General features: G+C 43.8%; 1 protein-coding gene across 4 annotated transcripts in view; it reads right to left on the bottom strand.

Moving 5' to 3' along the window:
- Positions 1–7,008: 7,008 nt before the first annotated feature.
- NMRK1 (nicotinamide riboside kinase 1) overlaps positions 7,009–16,943 on the bottom strand; it is a 29,298-nt gene continuing 19,363 nt past the window's right edge. For 3 of the 4 annotated variants that reach the window (XM_053288865.1, XM_053288867.1, XM_053288866.1), the window contains exons 3-9: positions 16,591–16,681; positions 15,993–16,041; positions 13,079–13,247; positions 12,926–12,997; positions 10,570–10,676; positions 9,426–9,506; positions 7,009–8,308 (exon numbers count right to left, since the gene is read on the bottom strand). In XM_053288865.1, the coding sequence (XP_053144840.1) occupies positions 8,280–8,308; positions 9,426–9,506; positions 10,570–10,676; positions 12,926–12,997; positions 13,079–13,247; positions 15,993–16,041; positions 16,591–16,681 (598 nt within the window). In that variant the 3' untranslated portion in view covers positions 7,009–8,279. Of the gene's footprint in view, positions 8,309–9,425; positions 9,507–10,282; positions 10,488–10,569; positions 10,677–12,925; positions 12,998–13,078; positions 13,248–15,992; positions 16,042–16,590; positions 16,682–16,943 lie in introns of all 4 variants that reach the window. The other variant, XR_008314732.1, reaches the window with a different exon arrangement.

Genomic DNA, 16,943 nt, shown 5'->3' with positions numbered 1-16,943 from the left:
CACCAAAGAAGCCCTCTGTGAACCACTGGGTGGAATGCTGAGGTGGTGGACTCCATTGGTGCCACTGCCAGAGAAACCATGCTGCTGCACTGGGAAGAAGTGGTGGTGGTGGCAGTGCTACTGGGGGTGGAATATGGACTGCTAGGCTGCGCACCAGCCCCCCCCCCCCCGGTCGTGGTCTGCACCTAGCCTCTTCTCCTTCACACACCTGACGTGCTCAACCAGAAGGTCCCTCCACCTGGGCAGCTGGGCAGAGGGGACAGCTCTGCCCTTCATCCTTGGGTCGCAGATGCATGCCTTGACATGCCATGCAGATGCACCCAAGAGTGTCGTGAGACGTTCCACTACCCGTCCTCAGCCTACCTGACAGGGCGGCTGTTTCCCCCGTGGTTAGAGTGGCCTGGAGATCACCCATGGTCTTCTCGAGGAGGACCGATGGGCAAAGCCTGGCTCAGCATAGCTGCCTCAGTACACAAGCTGTTTGTGGCAGCATAGAATGGCTCCAGTACTAAGATCAGCTCGGAAATGAGCTTCCAGTCTGCAGGGGACAGGTCGCACACATCCAAGCCACTATGCCTTGCAGGCTGTGGATGGCTCCCTCTTGCTCCTACAGGCGCTGGAGCAAGAGAAAGGTGAGGTTCCACTGGGTAGGAACATCCTGAGGGATGAGGTGTTCAGACAGGCCCAGCTCAGTCTGCCTTGCCTGGAGCAGGCACCTTGCCTTTTCGCTCCGGTGGAAGTGGCCAGCAATCTTGCGGCACTGGTCCACAAGAGTGGCCATGGAAGCAGCAGGTTCTGGGGTGGGAACTAAACTTTACCTCTGCTGGCACATGGACTTCGCCTCCTTAAGTCCAAGCGCATCCTGCACCACCAGGTTCAGAGTTTGTGCAACGCAAGCGCTTACTTATGTTGGCTGTGTTGTCGTTGACCATGAAGCTTCGGCAGAGGTTTGGCTCCCTGGCTAGCCAGGTCCCCACCTGTCGGTCCATGATCGCTGACAACTCATCCTACCTGTGGTCTGTGTCCATCACCTCTACATGCAACACCGACCAAGAAGGCTTGCCTGCATGGGAGGAGATGGATACATCTCCAGCGGAGATGGATGTCCCTTCACCCTCATGCCCCCACCTGGACTGTCAGGGACATGAAGGCAGTGTGCAGCCCGTCCAGAGATCCACAGTGAAGTGCACACTGGTGCTGAGCCTGGCTGCACACAACCGGGCCAACACAGCCTCCCTTCATGCATTGTACAGGGAGGGCACCACCCTCCTACTGGTGCATGAGAGGATTTTGTACTCTGGGCACCCTCCTCCTACTGGTGTGTGAGAGGATTCCACTTCTGTGGTCTGGTTGCTGAGAGTCTACTCTTTCTTCTTCAGTCTTCAGATGCGGGGGGGGGGGGGGCTGGGGCAAAAGCCTGGAAAATCTGGGGGACGGGTGGCTGGCCGGCCAGGTGGACAGTGGCCGCAGGTGTTCTGGGGTTGGTGGCTGGCACAGACAGCAGACACAGGCAGGCAGTGATTCTCTCAGCAGCAGGAAGGAGGTGAAAAAAGATAGAATTCTCTTTTCTTCTCTATTCCTGAATCAGCAGCAGAAACAAAAAAAAAAGCAATGCAGCAAAGAATCCACCCCAGGCTGGCATGCAGCGGGGGCAGGCACTGGCAGGCTGGGTGGCAAGGCAGAACAATAGGCAGCAAGGCAAAGCAAAGCTCTCCCTCTCTCTCTTCTCCCACGAGGCAGAAAGGCAGAATGGCTGCTGCCTCTTTAAATCTCTTTGAAAATCCCTCTTTGAACTCCCCCCACCCTTGCCCCTTCTTCAACCTTCTCCTGGCCAATGCGGGGTTATTTAGCACTTGCAAGAGCCAAAAGGGCCAATCTGGAACAAGGAGAGAATTGTCAGCAGACCAACCCATGCTTTCATACACCAATCTGAAGCCTGGAAGGGCAGGAAATTTAAATCGACATCAAACACAAAATGGAGACTACACGGAGATCGCCACAAAATGGAAGTCCAAAACAACAGAACATTCGGCTCTGAAGTTCAGGCTATTTGTTTTGGAGCTGAATCTTTCCGGAATTGCAGAGGGGCAAATTGTTTTGTGCACAAATTGCCCGAAACAGGCAGATTTGGTTTCACACATCCCTAATAAATGTGCATGTCTATCAAGGGGATTGTGGCACATGATTGGATCTAATCAGGGATGTCTACATTTCTGATCAGGAAAATATAGATATCCAACTATCCCTATACAAAAGGGAAAGATTAGAACCCCATTCCTACATTATGTTCAACATACATACAGCAGTAGACTTTGGCCCCATTTGGACAAATTGAAACCTTGGGTAGACAAAGCTGTGGTTAATTTGTGAAGCCGGGAATCATGCTGCAGATGATTGGACTGACTGCAGTTTGGCAACTTCCAGCTTCTGGGCAGAAGAACCCTTCCTAGTCTGCCCAGGCTGCACCCCAGCAAGCTCTGTTCCATTCATATCACCAAACTGTTGATGTGTGTATGGCTGGATGAGATAAGACTGCTAGGAATAGATTGAGATTATTTAGGATTTGCCCCTTTGATTTTCAGTATTACTGTTCTATTTTTGTACAAGTTGGTAGGGGAGCGGGGGCCCAGGCCCTTCCTCTTGGTGCAAGCACTCTTGGTCTCAGCCAAACCTCATAAGAAGAACCATCCATCTAGAACAGGAATAAATCACCCAAAAGATTCTTCTTGTGTGACAAAGAGTGATCTTGCTCTGGAGCAGATCACTCTCTCCTGACGAGCCAGGCCATAGACACATGGATGCAGTGCTTTTACTGCGCTGCCCGGTTGACAGTTCCATCAAAGCCCTGGGAAGAATCCCCTGGCAACATCCCTCCTGGTTCTGACTGCCAGGAACCAAGAATATAAGCACCCCTTAAGAGAGTCTGATCTCTGCACAACCTATGCTCTATGCTTGGTTTTGCTGCTCATGATCCAAAGTAGCCAAGGACCATTCTCATTTGCATTCGCCACAGCTTCAGGCCCAGCCAGTACTGATTAGCTTGGAACGCAGGATTCATCCCCAGTCTCTCCTTGTCTGTCCATCCAACCTGAAACCACTTGAACACCCAAAGCGGCCCAGACTACTTTGAAGTCCAGAAGGGTTGGCTACAAGGGGGAATTCTGTTAACCAGTGGTTCCAGGAATCCCACAACAGCAGGGGCCCATATAGTTGGAAGGTTTACCACATGATAGTGTAGTTAAACACAGAGTGCAGTTGAAACACAGTGTTTGTTTTCTCCAGTGGACTGGCCCTTCATGAGATGGCTAACCCTCCCAGCCAGCACAAAGACAAGAGTGTGTTGGGTCTTTCTCTCCGCTTTGTCCAGGTCTGCAATCCTGGTGGCACCTTTGGTTACAGTGAACCAAACCCCAGGATCCTTTCCCTGCCTGCCTGCCTGCCTATCTATCCATACACACACCCCTCCTCCTAGTGCGTCAATAAGATCTGTTCCTAGAGTGCCAAAACAAGCAGTCCCAGCCCTTCCATAGTCTAGTAACCAGTGTCTTTAACTGGTTCCTAAAGAAACCATATTCTTTATGTTCCTAAAGAAACCATATTCCATTGCTAAGATCTGAGAGCCCCAGGAATGGGCTAGATCGGGTGAAAGTTTGCAGAATCCAGTCTTCATTGACCCGAATGAATGTATTTCATTCAGGTCAATGAAGGACTCCTTCCACATGTGTCTATTTTTGTTCTTTTATTTAAAGTGTGCTTCCCCCAATGTCATTCTGTCACTTTAAATGCAGGAATTGCAGGGACACAGCCTCTCTGTTGCCAAGCAGTGGCAGGAGAAGCAAGGAAATGGCAGAGCATAGGGCATCAGCTCCAGGAGACAGCCAGTTAGAAACCTGGCCACCCTAGAACTGATGCATTTATGGGCTGCTTTGACCCCGCCTCTCTGTGGTGGCAGGAGGAGCTTGTGCACAATACCTAGGTTATAGTGGCGGTAGAATTCAGACACAATGTTGCCTTCTAACTTTAGGTTTCAGTAGCAACATTCACTACAAACTGAGGGTTCAAATTCAGGTTTGGGAATGAAAAACGAGACCACGGCTTCATGCTTTCAGATGATCACAAACTCAAACCTTTGGGACATTTACCTCTGGTTTGGCATTATGTCTGAAAGTGGCCTTTATATTTACCCTACATTTTAGGGCCTGTAGTCAGGTTCACTTTTAAATGAATGCATGTGCAGTCCACACAGACACATGCACATGTGTACAGACACCTCCATGCAAGCACAACAATGTTTGAAAAGGGCTTAGTAATCTTCAGTATGCTCTGATATCTTTCAATCGATCTAGTTTAGAAGATGTGCTTAAGGTGTGAGAAATAGTTGCTTTGGAAACATCAGATAAGTGTCAAGAGAACTAGGTACTATTCAATGTCAAAATACCAAGTTTAGTGATAATACTGAACTATATACTTAGGGATTCCCCCCCCCCCCCGCCCTGCCATTTCAGTGATTTAGTTCTTCAGGACAATACCTGTTTATTGTAACCTGGCTACTTGTGATCCCATTGTGTTATCTATCAAGCAACAAAAATCCATGGACATGATGTACTCACAGAAGCTGCACAAACAGAAGGAAGGCACAGGGCATTATGTCAGTGCAGCCATAGGTTATAGGCACTGACCTAGTAAGGTAACAGTAAGGATCTAGTGGGGTGGACATGTACACAGTCTGGTTACAGATATGGATGGGGTAAAAGGTTATCCAAGGCATCTAACAGAAGTGGACAGCAGTGTACCACTCACTTCCTAATGCACACCTGAGTAACCCAAACTCAGGCTATGCATGTATGCTAAAGTACACTCTCTGAGTATACATTCTCCAACCCCACTACCACAATGTAGTAGCATACCCCACTGACCACCACAAAGAAGAAATTCAAGGAGTTTCATGGGAAAGACATAAACAAGACAAAAGGCATCAAAAGGTGGAAAAAATATACCCAAGCTGATCTGCTATCAACTGCAGTGCTAAAGGTACATGGACCTAAGCAGAAGGCAAGCAAGAACTGGGGACACCACAGCTATGCCTCTCTGGGCATAGATTTATTTTGCAGGTCAGCAGCAGGGTATGTGCAGCTCTACTAGGCATGGGCTGGATTGAGGCATGTAGTGAATAAATTGGATGTCAGGACTTTAGTGCCTCCTCTACTTCTAGGAGACTAAAAAAACCCACTATGAAATAATGAAGCCAGGACTCTGTGGCATCTGAAGACTGGAAAGCTCAAGAGTACTTGCGTGGTAGTTGGCTGTATTCCACAGAATTACTTCCCTCTGGGTAACTGGTCTTTGCACTATGTATTGTGTTTTCTCTCATCAACAAGACTAGAGCACTGCAGGCTTATGGCATTTTTGTAATACAGTATTTGTTTTCTCTACAAATATAGATGTAGCACATGCACCCTCAGCAGGCAGCAGATCTGCCACCTTGTCTAGAAGAAAAGCCCTGTAAGTCCAAGGTTCCTTCAAGCTCTCCCCAATCAGTCTGTTCTAGACACCAAAATAGTAGTTTTGAAGGAGCATGGTGAAAAGAAAGCTGAAAGGGAAAATCAGGAGAGTCACTTCGCTCCAGAGTGCATGGAGTTTACTCAAAACCACAATACTAGACGCGCAGTTAGATTGTACACCCAAAAGGAGGAAAGGTACCACTAAGTCTGATCTGAGCTGTCAGTGACTGACCAGGAGAGGGATCTTGGGGTCGTGGTGGACAGCTCATTGAAAGTATCAACTCAATGTGCAGCAGCTGTGAAAAAGGCCAATTCCATGCTAGGGATCATTAGGAAGGGGACTGAAAATGAAACGGCTAATATTATAATGCCCTTTTACAAAATGATGGTGCAACCACACCTCGAGTATTGCGTACAATTCTGGTCACATCTCAAAAAGGACACTGTAGAACTGGAAAAGGTACAGAAGAGGGCAACCAAGATGATCAGGGGCCTAGAGCACCTTCCTTATGAGGCAAGGCTACAACACCTGGGGCCTTTTAGTTTAGAAAAAAGACAACTGCGTGGAGACATGATAGAGGTCTATAAAATCATGCATGGTGTGGAGAAAGTGGATAGAGAGAAATTCTTCTCCCTTTCACATAACACTAGAACCAGGGGTCATCCCATGAAATTGATTGCCAGGAAATCGAGAACTAACAAATGGAATACTTTTTCACACAATGCATAATCAATTTGTGGAATTCTCTGCCATGAGATATGGTGACAGCCAACAATCTGGATGGTTTTAAGAGGGGTTTGGATAGCTTTATGGAGGATCGGTCTATCAATGGCTACTAGTTGGAGGGTTAAAGGCCACCTCCAGCCTCAAAGGCAGGATGCCTCTGAGTACCAGTTGCAGGGGAGCAACAGCAGGAGAGAGGGCATGCCCTCAGTTCCTGCCTGTGGCTTCCAGCAGCATCTGGTGGGCCACTGTGTGAAACAGGATGCTGAACTAGATGGGCCTTGGGCCTGATCTAGCAGGGCTGTTCTTATGTTCTAGTTCACCCATACAAACACATACCTTACACTAGCCTCTCCCTTGCTTTGTGCAAGGAGGTCACGTCTGCTAAGCTTTTATGGATTCCCCTACTGCAAGAATAGTCTCTGCATACAGAGCTCTCTTAACACTGAACTTCCATTAAAAAGTGTATGGTTGGTTCATTAATACTAATTTAGTTTGTCAAATTCCAGACCCTGCTCAGGATTTTACAAACCTCTAGCAATATTAACAGTATCCTCATCTAGTCACACAGCTACTTCAAACATTGATGAGAGAAACATCAGATTTCAGGATATTCTGAATCTTGCATAGTATCAGCAACATCATATAGAGCTGCATTACTTTGTTACTCTGCCACTAAAGTGCTAGCCCTACTATACGCCAAGTAACAATCTCTGTCCTCTGTCAAGAAATCCAATTTTCTCACTGCACTACATGATATACAAAGACTTGAATGAAAAACAATTATGTATTGGGAGAAAGAAATTTATTTGGAGTCTTGTTGCTGAAACCGGTATAATCTGTCCTAAACATTTTACCCACTACTCTCTTAAGGATTTAAGACAAACACATTCTCTTTAAGATAAGCACCAAGAGAAATATAGCCAATTGGCAGAAGGGCTGGAGGCTTGTTATCTCAGTTTCTTCCAAGTGTTGTAGTTTACATTTTGCCCTAAAAACTCCTTTAGCACTCTTCAGTGTTTCAAGTGAACAGACTAGATACTTAGTCTTGCTCAGAATACTGTATCAGAATACTGCTTTATCAATTACCTCTAATCTATAATACTGCAGAGTGCAAAACATTCTATTGCAGCTCTTTAGTGAAATTAGAGAAATCTCTATTATAACTAACTCAAAGATTGCACAGAACTTACTAATGTTCTACTACAGCTGTTTACCTCACTTAATACAAATCAAAAGGTGTCTAGGAAATGCATTAAAAATAAATCATCTTGATTAAGCAAGATAAAAAGTTAATGCTTCCCTTGCTGCCAAGACAAAATTTGAATATCTGGAATATCTTTCGATTTCTGGCCTTATAAGAGGCTGGTGCCACACTCAGGGGTAGCTTGCTGTGAAAAGGAGTTCTGCTTGCCATGGCATCCGTCACTGAAGCTGCAGCAGCCCTTGTTGCTGCTGGGGGCGGGGGTGTGCATGTGGAAAAGAGGGCTTCTTTCCACCTCCATTTGTCTAGATATATAACAAGCAGCTTCCCTTTAGCAGTGTTGCTGAAGAAGTAGAATAACCAAAGTCTTTGTGGAGGAGAGCAAAAAAGGGGGGAAATGCCTGTAGCCAGCTAGATTAAGGAATAAGTGCAGCTGATAGGCAACAGTGCTCCCCAGCCTGAAGTGAGAAGGAGAACTGGTTGAAGAACTTGGCAGCTGTGCTGCTTCCAGGCACTTTTGTGAGGTGAAACGGTTGCTGTGAGGAAGGAGGGAGGGCAACAGAAGGCAGAGCTGGAGTTTCCCCCATCCAGAATGAAAATATAAGATAGACACAAGAACTGCAAACTGAGAATCTGGCAGTGTATCTGGTGTGGCACTGGTGTGATACACACCAGTGTATCTGGTGTGGCACTTTGTAAAGATACAAAGCAAGCCTTCTTCATAATGCCATGGCACACCTAGTTGATGCTGCTTTAGAAGGGCTTCAGTTGGCTTTGTAAAACATTCTTTAGGAATAATATTTTAGGGAGGTGAATACTTGCTCATCCAGGACTAGAACACACTCAGGATTTATGCGTGTTTAACAGAGTTTTGTGCACCTGAAAGAAAACATGCACACTTTTAATTCAAAGACATTGGATCTTCTATAGAATTCTCCTTCCTTTTCTGATTTTGATGTTGAAGAACATCAAACAGGAGAAGCCCTCCTGTTTCAGCATTCAACAGGAGAAGCCCTTTCATGAGACAAGCAAGGCAATGCTGTTGCTTCATAAAATAGGTTATTGGGGCACCACATGGGTGCAAAATTCCCTGACCTGGTTGCCATCAGAGCAGCTCTTTGGGTCTAGTTTGATCCTTGCAAGGGCCATTTCTACTCACACTCTTTGCAAAGCTTGCAAGCAGCAGGAGGAGAGAAGAGGAGGCTGCTGCCAACCTTCCCTCCTCCCTGCCCCATTTTCAAAGCTTGCAAGGGCTGGTTTTGAAAGCAGGCCAAGTCATACAAAGGGTATAGGCCAAGGCAGCACTTGAGGTGTAGTCTCAGGCACCACATTAACTTGGGTCACTCCTGGTCCTCAAGACTTGGTAACATTTTAGGCTCAACAACCATCACCCTTCTACAAATGAGTCCAGGGAAGATTTATGCTTTTTGACAAACTAGTGAAATACCCCGAGTTAAGATACAGGCTCTTGATAAGATATATTTTGCTTTAGGAGAACTTCAGATAGCTTTTAATACTATATGTTTTTAAAACCCAGACTAAGAGTAGAGACATACTTAAATTAAAATAGGATGCACACTCTTACAGCCCAAAAATGCTACTTTGAGAAAGTTACCTGCCATCTGAGGACAGCTCCCCCACCCCCATGGCAAAAACTACCATTTTGCTGTGCCTCAGCATTGAGCGTAGTTGAATGACCCAGTCACACAAGACAGTTACCTTCAGAACAGGCTCATGGGAAGAAAAAGACAAGGCTAGAAAAGACAGAAACACATGGCTCTTGGCCTCTCAGGAACTTTTGATTATTTAAATTCATTCATTCTTTTTTTGAAGCACACAGTTTGCAGTTTTCTGGCCTAAGCCAACATATTGCTGTTAATATTTTTAGGATGTTAGAGATGTTTATATCAGACAGTATAGAAATATGATTGATTGATAGGACATCATCCTGAAGTTTTCCTAATGCGACCCATTTTAGCTCAGGCCAGTTACTTACTTTGCTTTTCCAGATCCTGTACTATATCGTTATATATTCTTGAGTAAAGATCTTCTTGTGATTTTGTTCCATCCAAATAAACTAAGAGAAGCAGAGGAAGAAGTTGCATCACCTTCAGCAGAGGAAGAATTTCTGGAGATTTCAGCATCCTGTGCTATCTACAACTCTTCCCTATTTAACTTCACAGAGTTTCGTTACATTTTTAAGAAGTCAGTGACTCACATACTACTCTGCAAGCCACCTGTCTAAGCAACAGACAAGCTCACTGCTTACAAACAAACCCCTTTAAACCCTACCAGTGCCAGCTGGGAGGCTCCATGGCTACTAAGAAATGAATTCTCACACTCCCACAGCTACTCCCATTATCCTCAATGGGAGTAGCAGTGGGAGTGTGAGGATGCATTCTTTAGTAGCCATAAAGCCTCCCCATTTTCACAAGCTGTGCTTTTTAAAGGGGCTCAAAAGCAGCAAGCTCAACTGTTACTTAGAAAGATGGCTCACTGTGCAGTAGGGATGCACAGAATGGTTTGTGGTTGGAACATTTAGACCGCAAACCAGCTGTTTCAGGTATTCCAAGCTTGGAACAGAACACTCTTCAAATGAAGGGCCTGTTCCGAGCTTAGAACAGAATGACCCCATTCCAACTCAGAACACTCAGAACGGAATGCCAAATCTGTTCCATGCACATCCCTACTGTGCCCCAAAAAGGGCTGCAGGCCGTAGTAATAGAGTGCTGGAAAGAAAAGTGTCTTCCCACACAATTCCTCCCATCCACAGCCTTTGCATGAGGCAGATGTTCAAACATACAGTGGTCCCTCGACTTACGAACTACTCGACATCCGAAGTTTTCGACTTACGAATGACAAAAATGACCGGAAGTCATTGCCGGTTTAGATGCGGCTTCCTCGACTTACGAATTTTTAGATGCGGTTTCCTCGACTTACAAATGTTTCCAGACCTCCGTGGTGCGCTTTTCGACTTACGAAAATTTCGACCTACGAACGTGCGTTCGGAACGGATTAACTTCGTAAGTCGAGGGACCACTGTACTAGGTTGCATGGCCTGTAATGAAAAAATGGCACAAAATGTATCAATGTCCTGTGCTTGGCTGAGCTATGGCTAGAGAAAGACGTGTTTGACATACCAATGTCAGTTTCATTTTCTTCCATTTCTCTCTTGTGTTTCAAATACATGGGCCACACATGTCCGTCAAAGTACTCTGGTGGGTCTGGTGGATTATAAATTCGACTGCTGCATAAGAATACACAGGAGCTTCATTACTATACCTTGCTTAGCAAGAATATCTATCCTAAATATTGGATGCCTTTGGTAATGTGATTTAGTAATTGCAAATGAGGAAGAAAGTTTTCTTTCCGTTGCTACTCCTTACCATAACATTCATTGTTAAGTGGCTTCTCCATGCTCTTCTTCCCTCCACAAGTTCATAAAAGAACCATCAATACCACATCTCTGTGAGCGCAACATTAAGATCATGGTGCAATTTCCTGTACCTGCCACTTTCCCAATGCAAGCAGAAATTGTTGCAACAGACCCCCTCATGTGTGCTCAGCAGGGCCTCTTCAAGATACCTAGTAAACACTAGCAAGGCTTCTTTTCTGCGAGCCTAGTAGGTGTCACGACCCAAAGGAAATAGGAGCATGATGTACCCTCAGCCAAAACAGGTGTGGTTTAAAAAACAAACCTATAGTACACAGCCATGTTTCCACATAGTGTTACATGCTAGGCTGGGTTTGGGATCTTGACCTGAAACATGTTTATTCAGAAATAAGCCCCACTGTGTTTTCAAGTATCTACATTTATTTTGAGTAAGTATACACAGCCAGAGCTTCTTGTATTTGCATAATACAAGATAGTCAATGGAATAGATCTCAAACATGTCCGTCCCCCCCGCCCTTGCCATTGCACTGATGTTAGGCCAGGGGTTCTCAACCTTGAGTCTGTGGCTGTTATTTGTCTACAGCTTCCATCAGCCCCAGCCATGATGGCTAAAGCTAATTGTAGTCCAACAGCAGCTCGGGAACCAAGGCAGGTAATCCCTGAGGCTCTCCACATGAGCATTGTGGAGAGCCAAGGAGGGTTTTATGGGGAAAGCAGGCTTGGCCCACTCTCCCTGCACACAAGCACTCCGCCCTCCCTGGGCGGCAGGATCAGCTGCCCACACGATCACCGCTCCATTACCCTGTTGAGGTGGTGGGGATCGGGGGCCGCCTGGCCCCCAGAAGTCCCAGCATGCCCCATGTGAGGGCGTCGGGCATTCGGGGGGGGAGGGCTCTAAGGCCAGGAGGCTTGTTGTAGGGTTTGCCAGTCGGGGGTCTACTCATGTGTCGCCATGCTGCAGAGCTGCGCCGGCCCCCAATCACCAACCTTGTTTTAGGGGAGGGGCGATTTTGGTGGTTCTTACGACTGCTGGAAAGCGTGTTTTACAAGCACATGAACTCCATAGTGCGTAAGCTACTGTAGGAAATAATGCAACACGGGATAATTCTGTTTGGACATAAAACCATTGGGGAGCTCTAAATGCCCCACTAGAAAATAATAAAAGAAACAGGGAGTGACAGCAGGAAAGAGGGCACGCCCTCAACTCCTGCCTGTGGCTTCCAGCGGCATCTGGTGGGCCACTGTGTGAAACAGGATGCTGGACTAGATGGGCCTTGGGCCTGATCCAGCAGGGCTGTTCTTATGCAAGTCCTCTTTGTTTGTTACAACCCCATGAAAAGCCAATGACGAGAGGAGGTGAATGGGAGTGCACAGGCTAGCCATGCCTCCCACCCCAACATGCTCTGTGGCCACATCTCTAGCTCTTTCTGCATTCAGCGCTTGTCTACAGAGGCAAGCACAGAAAGAGCATGCCAGGGGTTACCAAGCATGTCGGGACAGGGGGAATGGATGGCTGGTGTGCTCCCCACTTGCCTCTCTCCCTCCACTAGGCCATAACTTATGAAGAAGGCCAGAGACAGGCTCTTTAGCTGTATGGTAATTTGTGTGCTGATGTGATATTATGCATGACTTGCACCAACATCACCATGAGATAGATCCAAATTAACTATACCCAACCACCAACAACCTAGCCCAATGGCAAACCAGTCATTTGGTTGCAGACCTCATGCTACATGGAATGTAATACTGGAGACAGTTATTAGAAAAATATGTATACAGCACTTGTCAACAAAAACAGTTCTCAAAGCAGTAACATAGCAAAAGGTTTAAGAAATTGGTTTCCTGTCCCCAAAAGGGCTCACAATCTAGGACACACCAACAGACAATGGAGAGATGCTATGCTGGACTGAAGTGGGACAGTTGCCTTCCCCTGGCTAAATACAAAATGACCACCACTTTAAAAGTACAATGGGACTGACTATGCCTCATTGTACAATTAGCAAGCAGATCCACTTTGTGAACACCTTATGCTGCAATGTGGGATGCAACCATGACCAAAGAGTACTGTATTACATTGGGCATTAGTTGTAATACTACAATACCTTCTTCTTCTCTTGCATTCTTCATAAGGAATGGTTAGAAAGTATTTTTTATCCCATACATCACTGAGAGGCCTAGAAGAAGAGAGAAACAAAATTAGGCATGCTAGTTAGTTTGCTATTTACCATGTAGTGCAACAGGCTACACTTGCTTACTTGTAGTTATACAGAAGGAAGCCTTCTACAATTAAGACACAAATGTCTTCTCTTCCTTTCTGGTTATCCTGTGTACTACTTGGTAGTCTTGTCAATGCAGAGTCCTCTGGGTTCGTCATCCAAGAGCGTATGCTTGCCACCATTTTATCCATATGTAGGGCGTCAAGAACTAGAAGAGATACTTTAATTTTAAAAATTATAGACAACTTTGGGGCCTGCATTCTTTCAGTTAGTGGAATACTCTGAGTTAATGCCTGAAGTATATAATAAGCAAAATGAGAAAGCGAACCAAGTTATTACCTTGAAAATGAAGATGTTTGCATCTATCTTTGCAATTCAGCACTGACAGAAGAATCAGAACTTATGTATGATTCTGAGCTTTTTAATGTTATGTACCAAGGCAGGAGACTAGTCAGCAAAGAAGCTCACTCTTCATAACTGATGGAGGAGAAAACACACTTTCTTTCTCAACCCCCAATGCCACACATACACACTGTGTATGTGTGTGCATATATGTATAGGAACATATATACATACAAAAAAATGGCCACTGAGCATAAACAGAGTGTCCTTTTCCATTAATTCCATCTCTTCTCACCATTTTGAGCAAAGAATTATGGAATAGCCATCAATACTTCAGAAGAAAATAGGTGCAAAACCAGAAGCACTTAGATACAAGGTGACTGGCAAAGAATGGCAAGACAACTAGCATGGGTATTGCTATATTGTCCAGCAATGTTATTACTCCTGTTAAAAAGTAGAGACACTCTAAATTTCATTAAGTGTCCAAGAAGCCATTAAGATATTTTTGCTGGACAGTTCACAAACAAACTATGTTATGTACTTGCATGATGCAGATTTCTTGGAAAGATTTATTAAAGAAAATTCAAATTTTACCCTTTAAAGTCAAGGGTTGAAATAGATTTATATCAGAGGCACTTGTCAGGGCTGCCCCTTGTTGCCACTGGCTTCAAAGCAGTCATGTACACAACTGGGATGATGAGGCAACAACAGGTGTCAAGATGGAGAATAATGAATACAAGGTGATGCTCTACACAGATTGCATTATGCTGTATTTTATCTATACTCGAGTCTGTTCTGTATAATCTGTACCTGAATTATTGCAGCTCCATCACAGACTTTGGATCCTTGCCTGGCTATTCAGTCATTTGGGGCAAATCAGAATTACTCTGTTTCAGAAAGTCTAGTGCTTATAAATACGAACCATGACCTTTTAGATGGGTCAAAAATAAGATGACATATTTAGAAATTTTGAATCCTAAAGAAAATTAATGAAGTTATACAGGTTAACATGAACATGCTGTTACCCAAGAGAGCATTTTAAATCTAAGGTTGATAGACATTAACTATACCCTAAAGAGAAAAATAGTAAAATAAAGAGAACTTAAAATAAATGTTTAAACTCATCTAGTTTATGTAAAGACCAGAATACAACTGCTCAGACAATCCACTTTCAAAAATGAAACTATATCCTCAGCAGTTTTTTTAAATGAGAAAACTGCTGGATAATGACCACATCTCATTTTCACATCTACAGATATCAGTTGAATAGGCAGTTTCTGAATCTCACCACTTATCACACAGCAGCCTTTTTACATTCATAAGTTAAAGCCAATGCTTTGTAAGCAAGAAAGATGGTTTTGACTAGTGCTGGGAACAATGTACACAAGTTAGCTTGCAATTCTGCAAGAATGTGTTGAGAAGTGGGCCAAAAGATTTTAGCTTGATGATTTTATGCACAAGAAGTTGTGCATTTGATTTAACCTCAGTTTGAACTTGGAGGGAAAGCACTTTATTAAAAAATCTGAACAAGTAAAAAGGTACAATTAATTTTATTGAACCCCATAATTTCCTATTATCTTTTAGAAGATACAATCAAAATATGATATCCCTGCTAAACAACTTTAAAAGTAGTCAGTTGTAGTATGCTAGATGGTTTGGGTTAGATGGTTGCTTAAGTTCAGCTGAGCCCACTACTATTAAACATATGTATATACTGTTTGAGGGGGGTTTAGTTGGCTTTTGGAGACATTTACCATCTTCTACAGTTAGTTTATATAAGAGAGACAAGTGTCGTTTCTGTAAGGTATAAGTGGAGTTCAGAATCTAGCTGAGAAATTAGTCTTAGAGCAGGAACTATGAAGCACCAAGAGAAACACCCAAGTAACTAGATTGGCACCCAAAACCAAGACAATAAGAACACCCACATTCTCTTGGTATCCGTCTCCCACTGTACCACTGCCCATTACTCCAGCTTATTAAGTTTTTGTGCTAGTTCAAATTGCTGGAGGTGTAATAAATGGTCTTGCTGGGTACTGAAAAGCTTTTGCTCAAAGTAAATTTCAGCATGAAATCATCTCCTTCCCCAGGATTTGTAAATCTAGTCTGACTGGATCTCTGCAAGCTTGGCTTTAGCACATCATACTTTATTGCAAAAGATCAGACATTTCGAACTTAGAAATCTAGAGTGGGTAGCATAAATCGTGAATTTGACTTTTAAGAATTGATTACCCACACAAGACACCAAGCTCTGGAAAAAATCTGAACACCATTTTAAAGAATGCATTGGAGTATATATGTAGCAGTTGACATACATGCTCATGTGTGGTCTCCCCCCAGGTTTCTTGCTTTTAAAAAATGCATTAGTGATGCCTATTGTGCTACTGTTGGACAAAAAAGGAGATAGTTGAAGATGAATGGGTAATCTAGACATAACACTATAGGTGGGTTTTTATATTTGCTAGAATGGGCATAGTTGTGGTTATTATTATTATTATTATTTTAAATGAGATGGGAAGGAGGTTGTTACCAAAATGTGATTATTTTGTTTATTTCAATCTTTTTAATATCAATTTTTTTTCCTTTTCAAGAAGGAAGTATACAGACTACTAACCATCATACTGTAAAAATCCACGGTCATCTACAGCCACTTCAGATTCTGGCTGGAAAGAAGACAAAGTTATTTAACACGATAAAGGCTACTTCAAGAAAATATAGGCTTATCCAGTTGGTACGTTTACTAGAGGAAGCAGTGAGGTACCATCTGGCAAGACAAACAACAGGATAGATTAAAATGTTGAACTATTCTGCATGTTGTTAAGTGAACACAGAACTTAACACAGCAGGAAGTTTAGAGCCAATACTAGAAACACTTTGCACTAAACTTCAACCATTTTATACCACACAAGCCCAAATCCCACATATCAAGAAAATGCACATGTATTTTGCTTAATCTGCTAGAATATGAATGTTCATATTTTGAGTTGAATATTTGGCAAGAAAAGACTAGTCTGAGAAAGTGCAAAGACTGAAGAGAAGTCAACAAACAGAGGAAGGCACAGTGGAGGATACAGCTGTGCAGATACAGAAGTCCCATCACCTAAGGATACTAAACAAGGTTCTTTTCATTTATTCAGCTAACATACTTCTAGATTCTGCTTCTAAACTGAACCTGAATGGCAAAATTCCACTTTAACTCTTGAATTTGTTACCTTAAAAAAGTCATCTTGAGAGATTACAGTACAATTTGGAAGCTGTTTCTTGAGCTTTCTTGCCAGAGTAGTTTTTCCTCCATTTGTTACACTGAATTAAAGATTTGAACAAAGTGTTAGAACAATATTATGCAAGTTTACAATACAGAGTAGCAGCTATGCTAGTATGAGAATCTAGTATAAGCTTTGTTCACCAGTAATCTACATTGTATCCTGACAATACAGTTTGCCTACATAGATACTTTTTGTGCTTTTAGACTGCATATGCTATTATGGTCAAAGGCATATTAACAGAGTCCAAGAGCCTTCCTAACAACTATTATTTTGTGTGTGACAAATGCACAGTGCTTGCT

Source organism: Hemicordylus capensis, chromosome 2 (genome assembly GCF_027244095.1).
Source record: "Hemicordylus capensis ecotype Gifberg chromosome 2, rHemCap1.1.pri, whole genome shotgun sequence".
Lineage (NCBI taxonomy): Eukaryota > Metazoa > Chordata > Lepidosauria > Squamata > Cordylidae > Hemicordylus > Hemicordylus capensis.
This window is presented reverse-complemented; position numbering and strand designations above follow the sequence as displayed.